This window comes from Platalea leucorodia (genome assembly GCF_965183815.1).
Source record: "Platalea leucorodia genome assembly, chromosome: 2".
Taxonomy (NCBI): Eukaryota; Metazoa; Chordata; class Aves; order Pelecaniformes; family Threskiornithidae; genus Platalea; species Platalea leucorodia.
The window spans coordinates 66,380,378-66,406,243 of record NC_138824.1 but is presented as its reverse complement, the minus strand read 5'-3'; the positions used below and the strand labels follow the sequence as shown (position 1 = coordinate 66,406,243).

Below are 25,866 nucleotides of genomic sequence, written 5' to 3'. Positions count from 1 at the left end.
TGAAACCATCCCTTGCCCTGCACAGTCACTGGCCAGTTCATGCTTCTCTGAAACTTCTCAGAAATGGTGAAACAAATGACTAACATTTTGAGGCAGATGCAGCAGTTTTAAGTTAACTAGAAAGCCCTGCTTTTCATGTTTTTAAGACATTCTGATACGAAAAAATGAAAACGAAAAGGGCTGTTGCTTACCATTTGTCTTCTGTTCTCTACCAGGTGGATGCCAACAATCCCTAGGAAAGATCCAAAGCCAAGCTAAGGCAAAGAACAAAACCAACAGAAACACATGAGGTCAGCTTATTTGGTCAACATACCAAAGCATTACAGCGATATCTGAGCTGATGTATCATACAGACGGGCTAACTGGGGTAGGTCAGGGGAGAGGGTGGAAGTTACTGCTGGACATAAATCACATAATGTAATGGGGAATGACCAGAACTGCAGTTCTTTGATATGTCAGAGCAAAACTTGTCATGTAGTAAATGAAGCCTGTACAGACATACGCTTCTAACCTGGCTACTGTTACCATAGTCACGTATAGTTTTACACAGCATAAAGCAAAAATTAAGCGAAGTAGGAGAAACGAACACTTACATTTAGCCCATATATCATTATTTTGGAAAATTGCAAAGCTTTAGGCAACCGCAGACAAATGGTTTTCCTGAAAAAAAATGGATGCGTTGCTGCCACACAAGAGACCCAAGTTCAAACCCTTAGGGTTGGGTTTGTTTAATTTTAATGACTAAACACTATCACACATCCCAGAAAAAGTTCTTGCTAAACTGCCAAAAGGACCAGTACAGCTGGTTTCAACATGGTACAGCTGCAGCACCAACAGCCACAGGAGAGACAGAGAGGAGGAAGGGACGCTGGAGTAAGCCGGCCTTACTGTTCCTACCAGTGCTGCTTCAACACCAGGCTGGCAGAAAAAGCCCCCTCCTTATGATGGGCCCAGGAAGGTCTGGAGAGGTAGAAACTCCTTGGATTTGTGGTTAACATGAGGTAAAGCAGCAACAGGTGAGACCAGCCTTTCATCAGACCTTCCTGGAGTCAGGACTCCCACTGGGCTCACGTGGGCTTGGAGAAAAGGGGTCTCCTAGGTGCCACACTCCTGAAAAGTAGCTGGCCATAGACTGAGAAGCAGCCAGAGCTGGAGTGCAGGTGTCAACAGGCTCTTTCAATAGAGCTCCCTCCTTGCCTTCCTTGGCCGCACACTGTCCTGCGCTCACCTCAGCCTCAATCCCCCATTGCTTCCATGCTCCTTGCTCCCCTCTCCACTCGGGCTGACGCTCCTCCCTGCCCAGGCACACCCCCAGTCACCCCCTCAGCTCCCACCCAACCCACCCCATGGACAGGGCATGACATTTCTGCTAAGGAATCTAAGCCCCTTCCTGGAACGAGGTCTCTGAATCTGCTTCAGAGCCTCTCCTCCAAGCATAAGTTAAGTTTTTAAGGACTATGTGTCCCAGCCAAGGGCTTGAGCAATGCCCGTGAACTTGCTGTTATGCACAACCGCTCACAGCAGAAAGCAAATCTCCTGCAAGCCCTTTACTCACTCAGTATCACAACAGGAATCCGTCACTCCCTCTCAAGAAAGCAAATGTAGGGAAAGGAGATTTGCTCTTGAGTGCTTTGGGAAGATTTATGTGAAAGGGAGGCACAAGGACTAAAAGCAGAGTCTTTGAAAAGAAAGGGTGCGCAAGTGCATCCATGCTGACAGCTGAATAGGAGAGAGACTTGGAACCGTGAGCAAGGACACTCTGTTCAGGGGACAGCAACTTTGTAAATTAAGATAGCTACATCAAAATGACACCTGGTTCCAAGCCCCATTTTTCATCCCAACTGGGACAATCCATAAAGCCCCATTTATGGCTGATGCAGCGGACACAGAACAGAGTAATATTATCCATGAGGACAAAAAATGAGCAAATATGGAACAATAGCAATTAAATCAGAGGGAGCAGAACCATAGATAGAGATCACAATCTAAGCCACGGGATTGCTGAGATTGGTTTAGGGTCACACGCGTTGCTTTCCTTGTCTGTTTAGACAATAGGCTATTTGGGTTGGGAAGTCTGGGAGTCCAGGGCAGTATGGTGACTGGGACAATTGGACCCTGTAAGACTCCTGGTTGAAAGATTATAAAAATAGCAAATGAAAATAATACAAGCAGTAGCCATAGAGAAGTGACATTAAATATTTAACTATAAACAATATTTATAAGGAAGTGAGGTTGAAAAAGCTCCAACTCTGGCTTTGCAGCCCATTCCACAAAGACAGCCCTAAACCCAAACTGATGATCAAGCAGTAATCTACTAAATGCAGATACCTTCCAAAGTGGCACGTTATACTAACTCATCTACACACAAAAATATTTTAAGTTAAATTACTTTGGATGCATAAATGCAGGTAATACCTACCACTATAAAGATGTATTTAGAAAAAAGCTTTTTCCAAAACAAATGACAAGCGACCACATATGCAGAGAAATTAAGGCACCTATCTCTTCTTGCAGCCAATGGGAACTAAGCAGAAGCTTATTATATTATAATATTATAAATTATATTATGGATCTAGCCCTAAAGCCCTGCTCCGCAAATGCTTCTAGATGCAAGTAAATCTGTGCAAGTGGATAGTCTTATTCAGATTTGTAGCTGTTTGCAAGATAGGGACTATTTCTGCACAGTTTTTAAGACCAAAACCCCTTACCTAAGGTCACTGGAGATTTAGATCTCACCTACCAGCTCTGAAGTTAATATTTTACTACTGAATTCTATGAGAACTAGACTTTATTTTTAATTGTAATTAACACTGTCTGTCCTCATAATCTTTCTTTTCTTTGAGCCCAACAGTTAAATACGTACTGTCGGATTCACTCACCTAGCTTTAGGTATCTAGAAGTTTGGGATCAGTGTTATGTTGGTTTTCTAAGCTCCCTCTACTGTCAGCAGAGAAGAGAAGCACCTTTTGAGGGTTATTCAGCTCATTTTGAAAGAGGTGGCTGACTTTGCGCCAAGGCGGAGGAGAGGCCACCCCATAGTCCACCGGTCGATGCTGCACTGGAGTCAGTAACCTCTGGCAATGAGGCAGGAACAGAGCAGTGCTGTCCTACACCTCTGACCAGCCTTTTGGCAAGGTATCATGCACGGTTTGAGTAGCACCTCTAACTCTTGCTAAATGCCTGGGATATTTAGTGTATTAATGAAGTTTACACTGACAATTGCCCATCACTCTTTCTCAGTTACTTCAATAATCCATCACATGTGCACAAAAAGAATTCTGAATTTTATGAAAATTATTTAGCTCCAACAATCTTTTGAGGGGGAAAATTATTAATAAAAAGTTTTGTTTTCAAAGTGTTCTGATAAATTCTAGCTATTCTATCTGGTTATTAACAACTCCAAGATTTAAAAAAAAATATTTTAGTAGATTATATTTTTCAGCTGAATGAATAGACATTGTGTTATTGCTAAAAGAAACTAAATGCTGAAATAAACTGGCTTGTGCACATGGGTTTATTACTTATTACACTTAGTAAAGACAACAGTTTAAAAATGAAACTTCTTTCAAGGGAATGAATGTGGCTAATATGGTCTTCTAAAATATGTTAATTCAAATTACAGAAGAAGAAGAGACCTTTATCAGTATTAATCTATCTATTTTAGCTTAATGAAAGGAAAATTCATTCTTTTAAGGTTTTATTCTTGGAACTACTTTTTGTTCTATTTTTAAAACACCACTCCTTATGGATCATTATCCCCAAATTATCTTTCTGAAAGACCTGTTCTCAGCATGACACTAAGATGTAAGAGGACTTGCTTAGGAGGAACAGTTCTAACTCACAAATTATTAATGGCAATGCAAAATGTATGCACAGTACTAAAGGATACGTAATCCCTCTTCTCTGGGCATTTCATTCCATAGAGAACAAGAAATAATGGTACCTTACAACACATTTTGGTAGTGGTGGAAATACGTACCTAAGCAGGTGCCTAACTCTAAGTACATGAGTTTGTTTCTTCACCTTGCACCCTCTGCCTCCTCTTGGCTGGCTTGGGGAGACCAAATGAGGCAGACGGGCCTTTCTCTATTTGCTGCCCATACTCCGCCTTTTTAAAACTCAGCCCAGGTATCTCAAAAAACTTTCTGGCTCCAGGGGTTTCCACCCTTTTGGATATGACCAACCTCTTCTTCCAAGATCAGAAAGAGCCATGAGGTTGAACCAGCAAGGGCCTGGCAGGGCTACCCCTCCCCAGAAGTCACAGAGGCACCACAGGGCAAAGCAGACACAACTCAAACCTTGTGCCCCGTGCAGGAACGTGCTTAAGCGGTCTGTTCCCAAGGTGAAAACAGGTCTAAGGATTTCGGAAGGGGACCTTGTACAAGAGGACTGACAGCAAGACTGCACAAGAAGGTGTTAGGCAGGCTCCAGGGAGAAGCTTCCCTATGCCCATGCACAGGGCTTTCCCTGTGATGGACCCTGGCACACAGACATGAGAGCGGAGTGGCTCTTTCTGCCATCAATGTAGTCAACCTCAAAAAGGTCATTTAAATCTCTCCCATGCCTACTGTCCAGTCACTTCTATGCCCAGGTTTAACAGAGATCAGTGGGAAGTCAAGCACAGGTTCTCACACAGGCCCCCGAGCCCAGCGTACTGCTGTGCAGTGCGGCCTTGGCCCCCTTCTGCCCCCTAACAGCCTCCCCTCTGGGGCACTTCAGAAAAACAGGGTTTACCCCCTACCTCATCACACACTAGAACTAGATTAAAACAAAGGAGTATCTCTCTCCTGTGAAATGCAACAGGACTGAATTTTCTTTCTTTCTTTCTTTGTTTTTTTTTCTTAATTAATCAGAGCTTCCCGTATCCAGCTGATGATAATAATTTATCATCTTATTTACTTGGCAGTGTTAGGTTAACGGTTGGACTCGATGATCTTAAGGGTCTTTTCCAACCTTGACGATTCTATGATTCTATCATTCTATCTGATCGTAGCCAATAATCTAAAATAGGTTTCTTTACTCACAACGATGCCTGGGTAGTAGCCTCCCACGGTAACATTTTCTGTTCTTGTGGTAGCTGCCAGACCTATGGTCAGTATGAAAACAGACACTACCAGCAGAGAGACTGTGAACCAAAGCGAAGTCTTCTTCCTTTTTGCAAATTGTCCTGTAGGGAGTGGGGAGGAAAAAAAAAAAGAGAGCTTTTCATTGCAATAGTGGCAGAATAAATACAAAGTAACGGAAGATTTTCTTTTGTTAATCTTTTCTGTTATTAACCCACTGTTGTTCTCCCACTAAGGAAAAGAGCTAGCAGACAACAGAAGGAATGAAAAACCACAGAGTCAGCTAGAGCTCAGCGTAGCTTAATGCGCACACATTGGGTACGTGCATGAGACGAGTTTTTATTAAGCTGAACTGAAAGTCAGTGACAATGATAATTATGCCTTGTCTTCAGTAACGTTTATAATTAAGTGTTGCTCACATCCATAAGTCAGATCCTGCAGGCCTGAAACGCTTACCTACGTGAAGTGCCAATTTGACTCTGCCTGGACAGAACATAAAAATTTGTATTTTAAACAAGATTAGCAGAAGCTCTGCATGCTATCATGAAAATGAATGTGCTCTTCATATTTACTAGGACAAGCAAACCAATCTGCATCTCTGAAGCAAAGCTGTAATATAGGTCATCAGGTAATGATATATGGGACTACATTTTTAAGCAGTAGCTGCTCAGTGAAATACATTCAGTCTCACTGGGATTTGGATTCAGATACCCAAAAGTGAAAAATGGCAGGCTCATCTACTGCTTTCAGCCTGCTTCAAGACACTTAATCTTGTTATTGCGGTGGCGTATCAGAGCCGCAACCACAGGCTACTAAAATCACAGCCCCAGCCCACAGCACAGACTGATGTAAGACATTTAAAACCAGCACTCGATACATGACCCTCACTAACAAAAGGCACCCAAATGAACCAAACTGTGGTCTTTTGTGCTTTGAAAGGCAAGGCGAGAGCGTGCAGGATCACCCCGGCAGCGCTGGGCCGCGCGGTGCCGTGCTACCCGAGGCTGCGACGGGGCAGCACGGACTCCAGCGTCAGCACAACCTCTCCACATTGCACATCGCCTCCTCCGCGGCCTCACGAAGCTGCCTGCGCGCCCAGTCGCGGGGTGAGGCAGGGGCCGTGGCGTCGCACTGAGTACTGGAGGCAACAGCCCTCGCCAGGGGCGGGTGGGTGAGAGGGGAAGGCCGCCTTGCGCGGGTCAGGCTCGGAGGGTGAGGCACGATGGCGCTGCTGTAAGCAAGAGCAGGGGAAGCGCAGGAAAGTCAAAAAGCAAGCAGAAGCCATTCGCAATGAGTCATTTGAGTTATGTGGCCAATTTAAAGTCAGGTAACTCAAGTTAAATGTTTACAGTTCAAAAGCCAGGCTAGATTACTGATGTTTGCAAACCAAGTCAAATAATTTCAATGAATAAATAAATGCATTTATAATAAAAATCTGTGTTTTCTGACATATCTCCAGTAGAACAACCAGCCAAAATGAGGCCAGTCTTTTAGTATGAAATGCAAGCAACTGTACTGAAGGCAAACATCATCTATTGAGCTTACACAAGTCTCTTTCACCTGCACGTACAAAGTCTTTCTGCTACAGATCAAGAAATAATTCATAAGACTCTCCAGACATCTCTCCTCCGGCCTGTGCCCCAGCTGTCTGCCTCTGGCAATTCCCTGTTAAACCATGGAGGGTCACTGGGGACATGGAAATGGAGAGGTTCTTCATGGTCAATCAGTTGTTCACCAAGTGCATGGGGTTAAAGGCAGTTCTTTCAATGAAAGCAGTTCACGTGGACAAGAGGGGAAAGCAGACTTCAGACTTGTAACTCCACAAATCAGTTTCCCTTCCCATAAACTAAAATGATTCATTCAATGTATCATCTACCAGATTCTTAAAGATATCTGATGTCTTTGCTGCACTCTGTCATCTTTGAAAAGTCATGGAGATTGGGGAATCCCCAATAACTGAAGAAAGACAAATGCTCCACCTATCTTTAAAAAAGGCCAAAACGATGATTCGGGGAATTACAGGCCAATCAACCTCACTTTGGTTCCTGGGAGGCTGGGACCAAAAATATGGAGCAAATCCTCTTGTAGGACATTCCTGGGCACATAAGGAAAAGGTGACTGGCAACAGTCTGCATGGATTTACCAGAGGCGAATCATGTCTGACCAAATCGACTGCCTGCTATGACAAAATGACTGGACTTGTGGAGCAGTGGATGTCTTCTACCTCAAACCTAGCAAGGTTTTTAACGTGGTATCCCACAACATTCTCATAACCTTATAAAAACTCATCATCATAATTCTCGTATAAACTCATAATCTCATGTGTTCAGAGGGTGTGGTTCATGGATTGTACTCTACCTGGAGGCCAGTAACAAGTGGAGTAGTGTGGGGGTCTGTCTTGGGACCTGTCCCATTTAATGTATTCATCAATGATTTAGAGAAAGTGGTAGCGTGTCTGCTCATCAAGCTGGCAGACGACACAAAACTGGGGGGCCAGTCGGTACCCTGGAGGGCAGGGCTGCCATTCAAAGGGATCTAGGCAGGCTGGAAGACTGGGCCAGCAGAAACCTTACAGAATCCAACAGACAGATGCAAAGTCCTGAGCAAAGGAAGGAATAACACCTTGCAATGATACAAGCTGGGGACTGCCAGGCTGGGGAGCAGCTCTGCTGAAAAGGACCCAGGCGTGTTGGTAGACAATGAGCCAAACATGAACCAGCAGTGTGCCCTGGCAGCAAAGAAGGCCAACAGCATCCTGAGCTGTATTAACAGGAGCATCATCAGTAGATCAGAGGAGTAACTATGCCCCTCTATTCAGCACTTTTTAGATCACATATAATATCACATCCAGTTTTGGGCCCCCAGACAGGAAATACATCAACTAACTGCAGTGATTTCAACAGAGGACCCCAAGGAAGGTCGCTGTATGAGAAGAGGCTGAGGGAACAGGGCTTGCTCAGCATAGAGATGAGATGGCTTTTAGCAGGGCTAGTAGCAGTCTTCCAGTGCCTACGAAGTGGTTGTCAAGAGGAGAGGCTCAGGCTTTTCACAGTGGTGCACGGCAGGAGGACAAAAGACAGTGGACATAAACTGAAACACAAGAAGTGTTTCAGACTGGGCATAAGGAGAAAAAATTTCAACATTAGGACAGTTAAGCATTTTGTGCTGTGTCCATCCTTGGAGGTTTTAAGATCCAACCAGAAAAAGCCCTGGGCAACGTGGTCTGACCTCATAGTTGTCACTCCTTTGAGCAGAAGGTTGGACTAGCAACTTCCTGAGGTGCCTTCCCACCTGAAGTAGTGCATGGTTTTATGATAGCCAAGACAACTAGATGAAAGGTGGCTTGGGTATGTGTGCTCATATCCACTGTTATGAAACTGCAGCTGCAATGTAGACATACTCTAAAGGGATGTAGAAACACAAACCTTCAGAAAGTCAACGGGACAGACACTCCTCAGCCAAGTGCTTCTGAAACCACTGAATGTCTGCTTTTACAAAAAGTGCCTGAGGAGACAAGCCTCCACATTTTTCTCAAAGTAACACTTTACTGGTAAAGGTTAATCAGATTGCATGGAGATAAACTAAGTGTCCAACCTGTCCTCCAGAGTTCTGGTTAGCAATAATGATGTGCAAAAAAGAAAGACATTAGTTTGATTACCCAGACTGAGTTTGCTGGAAAATGTCTTAGGAAAAGCATGCTCTTATTTGTAACTGTAGTAAATCGGATGTAGATTTAGTGAGATAAAACAGAAAAGAATGTCATTATTTGTAGGGTCATTTTTCAGACTGAACTACATTTTAACTTCAACATGTGTATGTGCCAGAAAGCGTAATCAATTTATGTATGTGATACCCTTCAATCCTCACATTTGTTGATCTATTACCAGCTACATCTCAAATCAGATACAAATATTCAATCATATCTCTTCTTTTTCGCACTCCAGTTGGGAAACTCTCATAACTATGTGTAGTTAGCTATAAACTGGACCCTTAGTGGAGATGACTTACAGGCAGGAGCGCAGCAAGGCCCCTTCTGGAGCAGAGACTGATGCAAGCCCTTGTTCTCAAAGACTGCCACGTGCTCAGAGAAAATGGGCAGAAATTAGGTCTAAATTGGTTTCTGCTCTGTCTGTCTGGGTTTCCTTAGTCACATCAATAAAAATCTTTGCTGTATCTATCAAAGTGTATAATTACATGTATATAAGTCACCAGCATATTGTGAGACCCAAGTAATATTCGTAAAGCAGCATAGTATCTTCAGACGAAAAAGGCTACAGCTGCAAAGGGTTCCTACTGTCAGCTCCCTTCTGCTATTTTGGTCATGTTGGCTCCTGAGATTTTTCGAGTCTTTGTTTACTGGTGTTTGTAGCCGTTGCCATACAGTTTTTTGGATCTGTTTTTAACGTAGCTACCAGCCAAACCCCAATGCCAGACTGTTCCCTCAGGAGCCCTGTCCACAGCACAGACAGAGGGGCTGGCCCAGCCTTCTTCCCTGATGCTGTCTGTAGCAGGGCTTGGACCGAAGGCTGACCGTATACAAGAACAGCAGTTAAATTAAGAGCAGAGGAAATGTTGCTGTCGCTATTTCTAGGTTGAATTTTCTTCCAACACCAACGTTCCTGTAGTGCAGGAAACAGTTAATGTAGGCTATTGACTTTACAATTTTTTTAATACTGAAGTGACTCTCAGAATAATTTTGACATTTATCCCCTTTAGCTTCTTTAACAACGATTCAGTGAACATAAAACTCTTAGTCTGGACCTTACTCCAATTTAGTTTCAGCTTCAAATTCATATCTCTAGCATACCAAAAATCAAGCGTGTAGAAAGAAATCTTCTCATCATGTCCTTATTAGCATTACCTTGAGGCCAGGGTCAACAGAGGGTGTGAACATGTTATTACCTTCTACTGACAATATTCTTCAGCAGTTTTGGCCAGCAAAGTATTAACTGAGTTTTGATACTGCAGCAATGGGCACTACAATAAAAGCTGGGAGATAAATTAGAGAGGTAATGCTGCTTCCACACCATGGCTTGTGCTCCGCCTGGCATTGACTTAAATTGTGCATGAAAAGGAGCAGTCCCAGAAACACTCCCTGCTTTGCTTGCTAAACGTCTGTCAGGCAAAGTACCTGCTTGAGCCACTCAGCCCTGCTACCCCAATGGAGGGAAAGAGAGCGCCATCAGGACAAGGAGGAGAGACATGAGGCTGCTGTCACCTTGGGACAGAGAGAGGCCCGTGAGGAGAGAAATTAAGATCATCCTCCAGAGAGTGAAAAGAAAAAGTGTCTGCTGAAGACCAAGCTCTGCTGGACTCAGCAAAATCTTTTGTCCGTTCATCAGTTGCAGAAAACAAAATTATATTTACAATGGTCTGTTCACGATGGCCGGGGGATAAATTCAATTTGGAAGAAGACTATGGAAAATGAATGGTTTTGTGGGGAGGGTATAGATCAGATTGGTGGTCGAATGCAAAGTGGTAGATCTGTTGGTGAATGGTAGGGTCTGGATTCGAATGAGGCAAAGGGTGAGTTTAAAAGGAAAACAAACAAATATACGATGAAACATGTCTATGGTATGGAACACGTCCAGTGGGCAAGGGAAAGAAAGAATACAGTGAAACAGCATCTCCCAACTCTGGAAAACTTGCATATGATCTGGAATTTAACTCAAAAAAAGTCTACATTTAGACCAAGGCAACTATACTTTGCTAACTTCACTGCTCCTTTTAAAATCCAGCTCCAGGCATCATAAAGTCTATTAAAAAGCATGGAATGATTTTTGACAAGGAAAGAATCGCTGCGGGATGTAGCAGTCTGCTGGGATCACAATCACATTTGCTGAATATTAGCACCACACACTTTCATACCTTCCTCTTTGATCTAGTTAAGGTGATCTAAATGGAAACACCCCAGCCCAATGTACATTAGCATCCTAATATGAGACAAGCTAAGGGAGGAAAGTTTTGCAGCAGAAAAAACAGTGCATTTTTATTACCTAATGAATACTACTAAAAATTGTGACATGTTTCAGAGAGTGGCATTAACCATATATAATAAGATAATTTAAGCAGAAATTCACCATAGACAGAGGAGTATAGTACCAAAGGTATCCGTTGCTTTGCTGCTATTGAGAAAATATTTAAGGGAAGATCTCTGGAGCTAAATTAATAATTTTTAATTACTGCAGTGCTGACTTCAATGCCATCTCTCCCTTGGCTATGGTTTTCATTGTGTATTTAAAAAAATTGTTTATGCCGGTGAAATTGAACTAATCCTACATTGCCTCCCAAAATTAAATGCGATGGACTGAGATGCTTAAAAGAGAGATTCACACCTGCTATCGGTGATTACCTTCCCTTTTCTGATTAAATGCTTGACTTGTCCAGAGTGCTGAACTAATTAAGCCGGATGCAACAGCATTCGTTTCAAGCCACAAGATAGCAGCTTTTATCAGGCCCGTCTCTTATCTTTATTACAAATTTGCTGAGGAAGAATCCGTGAGTGTGTTATATATTCAAGACCATAGGAAACATTGCTGCGCTCTTTTACAATTCTATTTAAAAAAAAAACAAACAAACAAACCAAAACCCACAAACCCTTCTTTGACACTATGTAGTATGGCTATAGTAAGTGATATCATGCAGTATCACTATGACTTCATTGCTTTGGCAGCAACTGTTTCACTAATAAATAATTTAATGAGCAGCTAATCACCAGTTTAAAGCTAGCATACAGATTCTTCTTTTTCCGCCGATTACCTGAAAACATTCTTAAGTTACAGCACATCTTCCACTGCTACCTTTTCAACACCGATACCATTTTTCCTCCAAATTTAAGACAAAAATTAAGATCTAATACATTTTTAACTGGCTGTTACAATCCTTCGCTACACAGCAACGTCTCTGTTTATCCTTTCAGACACTACACAGAGTAATTCCTAGCAGTAAGTTCTGTGTTTTCTTGACTTCAACGAATTTCACTGGAAAAATGAAATATTTGTCCTTTCTTTTGCCTCCGGCTCTATTTTTCAGGACGCACGCTGTGAATGCAAGCAGCACGCCGCTTCAGCAACGAATCCCCAAATTAGTAGTCTTTCTAGGAGGAAAGGAAGCCCGCTGCCACCCGGGTGGGATGCCGAGTGGCCAGGAGCCTGTCGCTGCCAGCCGCCGTGGCGGCCACTGGCCTGGCCCACGCCGGCTCCGCGCCCTGCCGACATTTCCACCTGCTGCAGCGCAGCGACTTGGCCGTTTGCATCGAGCGGGTACGGAGACCTCGTACATTCATTTTTCTATTAACGTCCCGTATAAAGCTATTCGTTCTAATGTTAAACCATCAGCACAGCGACTCGTTAAGCGCGGCGGAAAGCTCAGAAGAAAAATTGGTGTTTTTAAACACCTCCCTGAGCGAGAGAGGCAGCCCGACCCACGCCTGCAACCCCGGGCTGAAACGCCCCGCTGCCCCTCGCTGCGGGACACGGCCCGGGCAGAGCCCCCGCCTGCCGCCCGTCCCGCCCCGCCCCGCCCCGCAGCCGGCTGCCGCTCTCCCGCTCTCCCGCTCTCCCGCCCGGGGCTCACGCACTCGGCGGGGCAGGAAAGTTGCGGCGGGGCAGGCGCCGGGGCTCACCTGTGGGGTCCAGCACGGCCAGCGGACCCGGCACCGCGGGGGCGGGCGGCGGCGCCACCATCTTCCGCGGCCGCCTCCGCTCCGCGCCTCGCCGCGCCGGGGCCGGGCCGGTGCCGGCGGCAGGGTGCGGGCGGCCCTGCGGCCCGGCGGGCCCGCCCCGCGGGGGGCGGAGGCGGGGCGAGCGGCGCCGGCGGCGGTCGTTTCCTAACGCCCAGGCGGCCGTCGCCGCCCCCTGCCCCGCGGCTGAGGGCGGCGGTCCCCGCAGCCCTGCGGGGGGAACCGGGCGGCCAGGGCCCGGCGGGCACCGTGCCTCCGCCCCGCCGCCCTCGCCCCACAGCCCCGTGTGACGCAGCGCGGCCCAGGCCTGCACCTCTTGACCCAGGGCCTGAAAGAGGGCGAGCTCCCCCCTGGCCCCTGAGGGCAGGGCGGGGGCACCGGGTGCCTCGGCCCAGGGTCCCTCGGCTGCCGCACACCTCTCCTTCCCCGGGCTCTGCCCCTGCCCGCGTCCACCCGCCTTGGCCCAAAACTGCAATGTGGCGCAGAGTCCCACAGGTCGGCTGCGGGTGCAGGTCTGTTTCATCACTGCCTTCTGGTTTCTCACAACGCTACAGGCTGGGGGAGGAGTGGCTGCAGAGCTGCCCAAAGGAAAAGGACCTGGGGGTGCTGGTCCACAGCCGCCTGAACATGAGCCAGCAGTGTGCTCAGGTGGCCAAGAGGGCCAATGGCATCCTGGCTTGTATCAGGAATAGTGTGGCCAGCAGGACCAGGGAGGTGATCGTGCCCCTGTACTTGGCACTGGTGAGGCCGCACCTCGAGTACAGTGTTCAGTTTTGGGCCCCTCACTACCAGAAGGACATGGAGGTGCTGGAGCGTGTCCAGAGAAGGGCAACGGAGTTGGTGAAGGGTCTAGAGCACAAGTCTTATGAGGAGGGGCTGAGGGACTGGGGTTGTTTAGCCTGGAGAAGGCTCAGGGGAGACCTTATTGCTCTCTACAACTGCCTGATAGGAGGCTGTAGCAAGGTGGGGGTCGGTCTCTTCTCCCAAGTAACAAGGGATAGGACGAGAGGAAACGGCCTCAAACTGCGCCAGGGGAAGTTTAGGCTGGATATTAGGAAAAACTTCTTCACTGAAAGGGTGGTCAGGCATTGGAACAGGCTGCCCAGGGAAGTGGTTGAGTCTCCATCCCTGGAGGTATTTAAAGAACAGATAGATGTGGTGCTCGAGGACATGGTGTAGTGAAGACTTGGCAGTGTTAGGTTAACAGTTGGACTCTTCCCTTTTTTAAAAGAAATCAATCAGAAATAAAATACCACAGCAACCAGAAACATTAATAAAATTAATAACAAAACCAGGCATCTTGGAGACATAGGTTAAGGTAGCCATTGGCTAAGACAGGCAACGTCAATAGTCAAGAGATACTGTAGGGCTATTCTTTTTTCTTATGTGGTGTCTATTAATTTCTCAACCTCACTGGCTCTCTCCTTCTGTCTCGGTTTTCATTCCCACAGCAGATCCTGCCGCTTGTCCTGCTGCTACCCAGGAACCGCTAGCTGCTGCTTCTGGTGCTACGGCCCGCAGGGATGTGTGACTGCTGTCTGAAAGAGTCTGGGAACAACTGAGAAGCAGCAACCAACAGCCGCTGGGCTGGTTTGGTGCCCGCTGATCCTTTGCAGGACTTCCCCATAGCAGAGAACATAAGCACATTTTTTTGCAGACAATGTTTTTGATAGGCTGCCAAGTGCTTTGCTTACACGAAGGTGTGTTCTCCCACTTGCAACAAGCACAACTCTATTTAACACTCTTGGTTTTCTTTTGCTCAGACCTCTAGATGTATATGTGTATGTGTATTTAATGTCTTCAGTCTTTGGCTTATTTCCCCAGAAAGTGGTTAGATGGAAAGACACCACTTTCTCGGGTACCACCCCTAGTCTATGAAGCCAGGTAAGCCAGGAGCTAAGGCCAACAGCAAAGCCACTTTTTTTCCTCTTTGCGTCCTCTGACCTGAAGGGGTTGAAGAAAAGAGAAAAATGAGGATAGAGATAGTATTTGTACTATTAACTGCTAATTATTAATAGAAATTAATGAAGTAAGAGATTGAGAAGACAGAAAAAGTGATGGTACAAATCAAACATTTCTTTGAAAGTGACTGCGGATAAGAGTGATAAAAAAGCCCCAAAATCTGGTGTAGACCTTCAGGTTCAGGGTTGGCTATGGATGGAGATTTGCATCAACAGTAAGTAGCAGGGAGGGTTGGGGAAGACTAATTCCCCAGACAGTCTGGAAAACAAATACCATATGCAGCATGTATCCTTGGGTGTGATGGGCAATAAACCTTTTCTACCAGCAGTGACCGAACAGACACAACAGCCCAAAGGGAAGCTGCTATAGACTTATTTTCTGTAAACAAAAAGGGTATTATAAATCCTTTTTTTAAATAATTCGATTATAGAAAATAACGCTTGATGAATGACTCATGTTTTTCACTGTGAATTTCAGGAAAGTCAAAAATAGATCTGGTCCTGGATACCAGAGGGTAAACATTAACAAACTATGGAAAAATGATTGGTGAGGCTGCCTGGACCTAAAAACTCAAGCATTTGAATGTGGAAGAATCACAGACTTACTTTAAATCCAAAATGAAAAATCCTGTATAGCACTTTCATCTCCTGAAAGAGGTGAGAATAGGACAAGAACAACTGTAGACCTAGTGGGTAAGGAACTACCTGAAAGAGGATATTAAAGTAGTGGGTGAACCTACAGGAAAGAAAACAGGAGAGCTACAGTTTGCAGGGTTAGAAACTGCGGAACCAGAGAGAAAGAATGGATAAAAATCTAGCTGAGGCAAATGTTGCAAAGGAAAGGATAACAGATAACGAAGAATTCTTCAACTATATAAATAAAAACGATTCAAAGAAGGAAGATGTACGGTCACTAAATGCCAGGAATGGGATGAAGATTGAGGCTGTTCCAAATCTTGAATGACCACATTGCCTCAGTTTTCAATCAAAAAATAATTTATATGAGGGTATTGGCAGAGAACCGAAAGCAAGTGAGGATAACATAAATGACGACATTAGCAGATGTGAAGTGGAAGCATAACTTTGGCTGTTTCTTGTGACAGGCCCAGGAAAATTGCACCCCAAATGTTGAAAGAACTGGTAGGTATCTTTTCAAGTCCTGAGCAACATTTTCAATGAATCAGCCAAGTTGGAGGTGAAGCACTACTGCTGGAGAACAGGAAACCTCTCATAAAAAGGCAGAGAGAGTGAGGGGAACAGCAACGCCATGCCCCCTTAATTTGACTGGGGAAAGTCTTAGAGATAAGTGAAAAATGGGTTCAACTACACTATGGTTCATCAAAGCTAGATCATGTCAGACTAACAGGATCTTTGATAAGGTAAGTAAGTGATTCCTGAGGCAAAAGCAATGCAGTGAAGCAAATCTGTCTGGGTTCTGCTACACATTTAATAGAGTCCTTCAGAGAAAATGACTTAGTGTGGAGCCAACAGCTACAAGTACGGGTCACCATCAGGTGTGGAGATCGCTAAAGGGAAGCCAAGATACTGAAAGAGGCAGGCTGGCTGAGGTGCACCTCAGGGACCAGTCTGGAGGCAAGATCACCGGTGTTGTTGGGTTTAGGGAGTGTATGTGTGGTTATGAAGTGTGTGACCGTCACAAAGCTGGTAGACATTGCTGTTACTGAGGACTACAGGAGCAGGAGCATACTGGCATATTAGAAATGGGTTGAGGTGGAGCTTACACACTTAAAGACTCGCAGTGAGAGCTTTTATTGTCGCTTTGGAGTCTCCCCACTTCAGTGAACGTGAGGAGGGGTCTGTGTATCACCGACAGTGCTTGCATGATGCCAATGCAAAGACTGCTAAACAGATGGGTTCTAGGATGCGTTACTTAATACTTGTTAATTAGTTCAATGCATTGTAAGTGTGGTAGGACTTCATTTTATATTTATGTTGCTGGTTGTCTCTGAAGCCAAAAGGATTTTTTTCACCACTTTGATGTGTAACTTGGACCTGCATTTTCTTAATTAATATTTTTAAGGTCTTTGTTTCTCAGATGCCTGGCTCATGTACCTTGCTCATATGTCAAAATGAAATCATTTGCTAGATTTGTGCCCAGAAGAAGTCCCCACACTCCAAGGTTAGGCTGGCAAAGCTGTTAGGAGTTCTCCTAATGTGTGTGTTGCATGGAACATGGCCTGTTTGTCAGGATATTCTTTGCATTCTCACCTAAAAAGTACCCTGTCACCACTGGGCCTGAAGGCCTCCATGATGCCCTTGATCTCTCCTGCTCCTTTCCTGTGGCACACTGCAGCTTTGAAGTTTTTTGTCTTTTGTCCTACAGGTCATCATTATACTGGTGAATGCTTTGGAGCTGAGGTTGGTCACACATGAAATTTGTATCCTGTGTGTCCCTGAAGTCTTTTCTTCTTTATTTTAAACGAGACCAGTCTCTTTGGTCTTTCCTCACAGGTCATGTTTTCTAGGCTAGTGGACGTTCCCATTTCTTCCCTCTAGTCTCTGTGTCATCACACTCTGTGTGGGCCGCATATTTCTTAAAGGGTGATGCCCAGCAGCTGGGCAATATTGAAAATAATTTTGAATTCTGTCTACCCAGCATACTTCCTCCAAGATACTCAACAGTTTCTCCCAACTTTCTGTCCTCTGCAAATTTAATATAGGTTATATCCCAAGGCCACCAGTGGCAATACTGAATGGTACCAGACAATGGAAGCACCTCAGCACTTTCTGTCTCCCAGGACCATTGATAGACATGACTTTCCAGCTACTTTTTTCATCACTTCTGTAGTATTGTCATTTACACTGTTTCTTTGTAGGAGGGTCTGATCTGGTACTAAGTCCTGTTGTATTTGCTTTGTTCTCTTGCAAGAGTTATTTTCTCAGTAACCCCTTTTGGAAATCCATTGTGGTCTTTTGGTGATGGTGGTGGTGGTGTCTTTGGGGGAAGGTTGGTTGTTTGTTTTTAGTAAAATTCAAAGCAAAAAAAACCCATTCCTTCCAGCCCTCCTCCATGACTCCTGCTCTCAGCAGGGGTTTGTTTCCCAGGCCCAGGGTCAGAGATCCAGCCACAGAGACTGCCAGTGTGAAGTAGTTTACATGACCCCAATGCTCTTAACTCTTCACCATAGTACTCAGACTGCTTTTGTATTCCTCAAAAAGTTTGGGGCCTGTCTTCTCCTCCCATTATTTGAACTCCCAACAGAAAGGTAAGCCAGTCGTCACTGAGGCTAAACTCAGAATTCTTAATAAGCCAGCTTGCCCAGTCACACAGGGTCATGACAATGAGATAGGTAGATTTCCTTTGTCCATAATTTATAAATAATATTTATTGGCATGGTTACTGGTACAATCCCTCTAGGAATACATTGCCTTAGTTCAGCTGGGCAGTATAAGGAAATCATGCAGGAAGTGAAAGGAACAAGAGACGGAGCCGTGAGGTTGAGGTTAATGGCCACCGACGATTTGACTGAAGTAGTCGATGGCTATTGAAAGACAATTGCTGGACAATTCACTTCAAAAATTCTGCTTCCTGGCGCCAGCCAGTTTCCAAGATGTGGTGTGGTGGTGTTTTATTAGCAGAAGTTTTAATGTCTGCCAACTTAAAAAGGGACTTGAGAAGGTATAGCTATTCATAACATTCTTGAGAGGCATCTGAGATAAATGAATGACACGTGGGTACGTGTTTGTCAAAAGCAGGTTTAAAGTCCTTAATTGCCTTCAGTAGACTTTTCACCCATTAATTTGTGCAGTCAGTTTTTGAACTCTATAAACTTTTAGCATTCACAACATGTTGTGACAAGGAGCTCCATGGATATCTGTGTGCTGTGTGAAGAAGTGGGGTATCCCAGTGGGAGCAAGAAGCAAACTGAAAAGAGCAAGATAAAAGTCAAGTTAAATGTCAGGTATATTTAAAGTCATAGGAGAATGTACCTGAGGAAAGCTACAGTGCCCTTACAAAAAAACAATTGCTACATGATACCAAAAGTCATTATGTTACTTATCTCTTAATAAAGCTGGCTAATGAGCAGTCGTGTGGGTGATGCTCTGGAAACTATTCTTGTGGTGTAGCTCATAACCATATCAAGGCAACATTATTGTGAGAAATGGACTTGACTTTGCTGAAGACTGACAACTGTCTTTTAGCTGAGCTGATGGCTACGCTGCTTCCTTCAGGAAAATCTTATCGCTCAGTGAAAGAAGGGAATTCATCTAATTCAAAGGATTTAAGAAAGGAAGACAAGACAAAATGCAAGGGGTAACCAAAAGGCAGAGATGAAGGTCTTCTGCAGTAGTTTGGAGACAGGAGTAACAAAATGCAAAGGTGTCAAATATAACGTATTCAGAGTCCTAATAATTATGTATCCCCATTAACATAGACTATGAAGACATGAAATATCAGACGACATACAACCCATGATATGAATGTGCTACTACGAAAATGAAACATGCTAAGGATTTGTGTAAATCTGTAACAACTAAATGAAGTCGCTAATCTTACTTCATGGAACAGTCAACGTGGTTTTAGTAAAACACAAGAATATCTCCTCTTTCAGGCGCTTTCTGAAGGATTGACTCAATACAGAAATAAAATCTCTGAAAATTGAACGCTTCCTTTGAGAGATTAAAGTGACTTTTGTTGGGTAGTTGTAGGTCAACGATGAGAGGTACAGAAATAACATGCCAGACCTTTGTCAGGAAATTCCTATTGGTAGGAATAATCCAGTGTTACAGTGAAGACTGCACAACAGAATGCCTTTTTATTGGAAAAACGTCTGAAAACTAAAGTAAAAAAGTGGAAGAGAAGTACCTGGTTTTGAAATATTCTTATATTAATAGAGCCTAAGTTTATATAACCTGGATGTGTACCTCTGCAAGATGATTAATAAAGGTATGTTTGAAATGCACCAACAATCAGAAGTGTGATTGAACAAAAAAAACCCCTTCATTTGTGTTGTGAACTGTTACGTTAATTTGTACATAGGTAAAAATGCATATACAGAGGTATTTGTACCACTCCAAACAGGAAGAGATCACCAATTTTTGGAATGCGTAAGGAAACTCCTCTGGAAAATGCAGCTTAAATTGCAAAAACTACGCCATCACCAAAAGAATAAATCAATATCTGAAATACGGATGTGGTAATGATATTTTTATAACAAGCATAATTTCAATTACACTTCTAAGTAAAAAACATAAAGTTTGATTAATTATTTTGCCCATCTCAAGGCATCTGCAAAAATCCCTTTAACAGCACAATGAATTACACTATCCATTCAAATTATAAATTATTTTAAAGCCCAGAAGTAAGTGAGGCATCCTGTACCTTTCCTCATATCAGCTGGTGCCTAATTTAGTCAGGCGCCCTTCACGTCTGCTGTAGTAGACTCTGCTGAAGTCAAGGACAATGTATAATACAGCCTCAGCGAGGGAGAAGAGCTCCTTGCACCTCGTTCTCCCCATGCAAGGTTGTTTCCTCAGTATATTCTGAACAGCTTTGCTCAGTTCAGTTTTAAAGTCTCAGTTATGAGGTTCTCCTCCTTTTCCTTGACAGGCTGTTTTACAGTTTAATGGAAACCGAGGAGAGCCAAGAGGCAAGTTCCAAGCTGAGAACCCCCTCGAGAGCTGTAATTTACTGCAACGTTTGTCAAACTGATCGCCTAATTGTTTTACTGATGTAGTCCTTAAACTTAAATAACTCACAGTACTCTTCAGAAACTCCGGACAATGAAATATGAAATTAAGAGCAATATTCTGACACGCGCTGCCATTTCCACTGTATCAAAAATGTCTTGGTAAGGAGAAGAGTAAAGTTTGGAGAATGTGGTAGTGTGGCTCAATGGGGAAGAAGAGAGCAGAGGGAGAGGGGGAGCAGAGGGCAGCAGGTCAGCCTTTGAAGCTCGCTCTAGAAGGCAATGCACCAGCCGTGGAGAGGTATCCCAGTAACGTAGCGTGGGTCTCTGTCTCCCTCCCAAAGGGTCCTTAGGAACCACCCAGGTATTTAGAGGGGGATAAGATGGTGGGCTCATATTGTAGTCAAGTGTCTCAGCATTTTTACAGCGCTCACATCCATTGAAAAGATCCCAACTGCAGCGTTTATTTCGCACAGGAGAGAAGCAGCTTGCCAATTCTTAAAAGCGTGTGTTTAGGGTTTAATAAAGCTGTGAAGGTGTAACAGAAAGGCAGCCATAAAACCTGACCTAGAGGCTGGGTCCTCCTGCAGGACGTTGTGTGACGTTGGAGAGATGAGGATTCTTGGCTACTTGGCAGAATAAGGCAGTGAACAGGGTGAATCGCACTTAGGTGGCGACAGTGCAGGGTACGCATACAGCAAGGGAGTTCTGGGTGTCAGAGTCGAGGTGGCTCTCCACCAGTCTCAGTAGCCAGCACAGTGGCTTACAGTGGCCACTGCTTTAGCTCAGCCGCACCCTTCAGCCCTGGAAGTGGTCGCCTTTACACCATCCCACTTGTGGCTGTACCCATGCTGGCTCAAAAACAGCTGAGGAACCTGGCCTTTAATTTTAAAAGGGAGGATGATGCTCCATTCCCTGTTGATACCTCTGTGGGGAAGAAATTCTTCAATTAAAAGTTAAAATGTCAGCACTTCATCTTCCAAATGGCTTGGTTCATTATGGCAGCACAAAGGAAGGGCTACAGCCTGCTTATTTCTTCTGCTTGATTTGAAAGTACCAGAATTAATGGTGCATGTGGTGACATGGGCTGTTGTGGAGATAAAGAGGAGATGTAGGGCTGAAATAAAAAAAGGTGACAGGTTTTAAAATGCATTCTCTACCCTCAGGGCCAAGACACTTTCCGCAGCAGTTTAGAGTTTCCAGGCGCTTTGTTTTGTAAAACACTAAATTGTCAATAAGGGGAAAAGGGTTAAAAGTAGCTGGTGGACCATGACTGGCTGCTGGGGAGGTTTAACCATCCAGGAGATGGACTATGACTTGCTGCCATGGAGGTTTAGACATCCACGTAGAGGACAAAAGATGCAGAGACGCTGCAGCCCAAAGCATTTCACAAAGGAAAAATTGCATAGAAGAAAACTACATTTGGAGATTTTTTAAAAGGGTTTTCCTCCCCCCCCCTCTTTTTTTCAGCTTTGAGGCCCTTATATTGGTGGTGGTTAAGGGGAACATGTTACGTGTCTTCCTCCTTTTCCCTCCAACCTCATTGTCCAAACAAAGAGTTCTGCGAAGTCATCATATTCTGATGCTAATGATAGCAATAAACTCGGTCTAAGAAACACACATCACTTCTAGGTTTCTTCTGTCCCTAATTTTTGTTTCCTTCAGTTGTCAGTCATAGACATTTCTCCTGACCCCCAAGCTGTCACTTAAGCAGCAGAGTCCCTCTGCCTTATGTGGTTAGACCACAAGAACAATATTTTCCACAGTGCAGGACAGCACCCACAAAAAACGCAAGAGAAACCTCTCTAGGCTGACAAGATCTAAGCCATGAATAAATGTTGAGACTGGATTAGAATGAGTCAGACTGGTACTTGCAAGGCCTGCATCCCTGGTAATAAATCTCCTTCTTCCCTGTCTGTGGGCCCCCACAGATGAAGCCCTTAAGTCACTGGCTGCAAGGCGTTGTACAGAGGGTGCTCCTGAAGGAGTAGGACAAAATCAAAGCCCTTCTGTCTTTGCTTGCTCTCCTTCACGCAAAACTGCCTGCTACCCTGGAAGAAAGCGCTGCCGGCGTTGGCAGCGCTACAGGGGAGCTGAAGGGTGAGAGCCCAGGGAGGCAGTTCAAAAGGTGACAAAATGCAGTTGCTCAGGAGGAGCTTCAGACTCCCTGAGTGCAGCCACTGAGGACAGCCACCTTTTAATTAGCTGCTGTATTCCTCCTCAGCAAATAAACTACAGCACTGGATAGCAAAACAAGAGGCATATTCTTTGCCTATGCACAGATGAAAGCAGATAGGTAAGAGAAGCAGAATGGGAGCAGGACACCAGTCTCCCTATCGTGCACTTTTTCAGTGCCAGTAAAAAAATGGTCACGGAAATATGGCTGGGAAAAAATAGAGTGAGAGTTGAAATCAATCAGCTTGTGTGGGCTGGATGCACTGAAACACCTGCGGAGGTAAATGTGCAAATGGTGCCCAGCATCATTCTTGATCTCATAGACTTTTAAAGGAAAAAATAGGTTATATTTAGAGATGAGCAGACTGTTCATAGTAAACAGATACCTTGATAAATGAGGGCATCCTTTTGCCTCACAGACTATGAATGATGGGTTACATCTGATATTACATTACCTTTGTCCACTCACGTGACTGTTCATTTGAACAACGTAAACTTGAAGTGGTAAGTGGCTGTTATGGGTTTGCCTCCAAGGTCTCTTACAGTTCCTTCCCAGATTTTGATCAAGACATCATTTTTCAGGTTGCCCCCCTTAGCCACAGCGTCTGCTTGGTTCCAGCATAAAGGCAACGGCAACAGATGATTCACAGATTCCTGGCCCTTTTTCCTGAGGATCTACAAGAGTGTGATCAGTTATCTGCAGCTGAGCTTTTGTTTATTTTTATAAGATAAATGAAGCTGTAATAAACCTATTTTTTTCATCTTCAAATGTCTATTTTTTTCAGTGAATCTGTTGTGCAAATAATGCAAGGAACTTTTAGAAAATGATGCTGGCTACTTCCAACAAAAATACAATACTGAATATTTATTTATGCTAATATTCACATCTCTTTCCCTTTCCAAGAACAACCTTGATATTATCCAGATATTTTAAGTCACAAATGCCATTAAAGACCATGTCAACAGCATGTCTTTATTATTATGTTTTGCTGTATCTTCCCATCTTGTGTGAAACTTTGAGTTGATAAAACAGAGAATATCTCTTAGCACAGTTCTATAACATCTTGATTTCCTATATATTTTTTCAGGTCACATCTGAAAGTGTTATTTTTTAAATGATTGTTGTTAGCAATGAAGCCATTGAAATAGATACTGAAAACCTTAATCCAGCAACCTAGTAGGCATCTGCTTAACATCCCGCCCTACAATTCATCCCTTTGGCTTCCATGGACACCCCCCAGCATCTCTGCTGTGGTCCTGCCGTGAAGAAGGCAGATCCTGCAAACCCACAGGCAACTTCTGACTTCAGCCCGGCCCATGGGCTTCAAAGGGTCTCTAAAACATATGAATGCCCTTTGCGCACCAGTCAGTGCAGGATGGAGTCCTCTAAGCTTATAAGCTTATAAGCTTATATTTTTCCCATATATAGAGAAAGAATGGATGGAAGTGCAGCAATAAAGATTTGTTAGCATGACTGAGCAAATGCCTAAGCAACTGGTATATGGTAAAGGCCTGAAGGATTTAGAAAGGCCATCCCTAACATGTGCCACCTCCAAGCAGTACCGAAAGGGTACAGTATATATACCAGACAGTGGTAGAAAAACTGCTGTAGGTACTTCTTTGCAAAGATACTTAAGCAACTATGCTGCTGACAGTTTTCACATGACTCTCTAGCCATCTGCCTTAGTACAGAGGTACTGGACACAAAAGAGAGCGAGAAGCTAACTGGTGAGTTTCTGAATTCCCTGACATTTAAAACTGCTTTTCCATGTACAATAATACCTCAGTTTTAGGAGCTGGGCCATCTCTCAAGAGATCAGCTATAAAGGTGGGAATCTCCATTTCCATTTGCACAAAGTCTTCAGTCCTGGCTTTGTTGCACGTTGAGATTTCAAGTCTTAAGCCTGACTGTTTCGGGAAAGGATGCCACATTGCCTCGCTGCCTGGGTCACTGGGAGGGATGGGGAAGGGCATGAGGACAGGCAGAAAAGCACTGTGGAGATGGAGTCGGTGAAAGATCCACCTTCGGCAAGGGAATGGTTGCTGAGAGCTCATGCTAGTGGGAGGGCATCACTTGTTCATCTTCCATGGCAGCAGCGGTTTGAAAGTGTCAGGGATTTATAGTGTGCAGACTGGGCCCAAAGGATACAGATTAGTGGGACAGGGTGCAGGGGAGGCTTTAAAAAACGCCTGGTGAATGAAATGTAATTGCACATAGCTAAAGCTGTCACACTGCCATAACTCCCTTATATAGGCATATCTATTCCTATTTAAATATTTATACAGACATGCTCATGCATCCCATTTAAACATGTTGTTGGATTCGTTAAAACATGAGCCATATCATAAGTCCTTAGTGGGGCTCAGAGCCAGTAGGATATTTTATTGCAGCTAATTGTAAATCTTTGAATTTACTTTCACCCTGTCTTCGTGAATTGATCCTAAAGTCTACACATATATTTGTTACCATAATTAATCCTAAAGACATAATTTAATAGGAGAAAGAAGCCATTCACTTGATCTGTTCATTTTTTTTCTCTTTTTGTTGTGTATGATCAGTCATCTACTCCCAAGGCTTTCCTATGGTCGTGGCATGGGATTGCCCCAGAAGGAAGGACTGAAGGCTTTCCCCTCAGAATACTCCCTCAGTGGTGTTGTACACCCTCAGCCTTGCGTTATGTCTGCCGAGGTGCAAAGAGACGTGATGCTTCCTCGCCGTGCTGGAGGGAGACCTGATGGCTCCCGAACCCAAGATTTCAGCCCTCATTGCACAAACATGCCTGCTCCTGTCCCAGTGCCTCTGCACCTTGCCTAGGAAAAGAAACCTTTTAAGATGAACTTGAATAACAATTTGACATGCCCCCTAGACTATTATTTGCTCATCAGTATTTGTGTTTATACAGAGAATAGCCATTTCTTGAGCATCTATGCAACCAAAAATTCTCGCCCGCACAAAGGTTATGACCCACATGTAACAAAAGTTACACATTTAGCAGTTATGAAGAGGAAATGTTTGTGAATCTAGTTAGTACTGGGCTCATTCTAGCAAAAACAAACCAACAGACCTTGAAGCTGGGACTTTGCAGTAAACCTGAATTGCATCAACATTCACAAAAGCGAGCTCTGCCTTCGGGGAGGGGAGCAGTTTTGTGGTTCCCTGTTTCTGTTGGGCTGCACAAGACAGAAAGGAGACGGAGGATGTAGCTGAAAATAGCTGCTTTCTGCGTTTGAATAACCAGTTCTCCACACACTATGTATGTCTTTCATTTTAAATAATACTTACCCCAAGGTCCGAACGAGTCAGTAGATGCGATCACAGTTACTAATATATAGCA

General features: G+C 44.3%; 1 protein-coding gene across 1 annotated transcript in view; it reads right to left on the bottom strand.

Moving 5' to 3' along the window:
- The window catches only part of TMEM255B (transmembrane protein 255B), a gene marked incomplete at its 5' end in the record, with an annotated part of 75,954 nt that extends 63,206 nt beyond the window's left edge, over positions 1-12,748 (bottom strand). Inside the window, 3 exons of the mRNA XM_082304251.1 lie at positions 192-254; positions 5,025-5,167; positions 12,688-12,748. Coding sequence (XP_082160377.1) covers positions 192-254; positions 5,025-5,167; positions 12,688-12,748 — 267 coding nt within the window. The remainder of the gene's footprint in view (positions 1-191; positions 255-5,024; positions 5,168-12,687) is intronic.
- Positions 12,749-25,866: the final 13,118 nt, after the last annotated feature.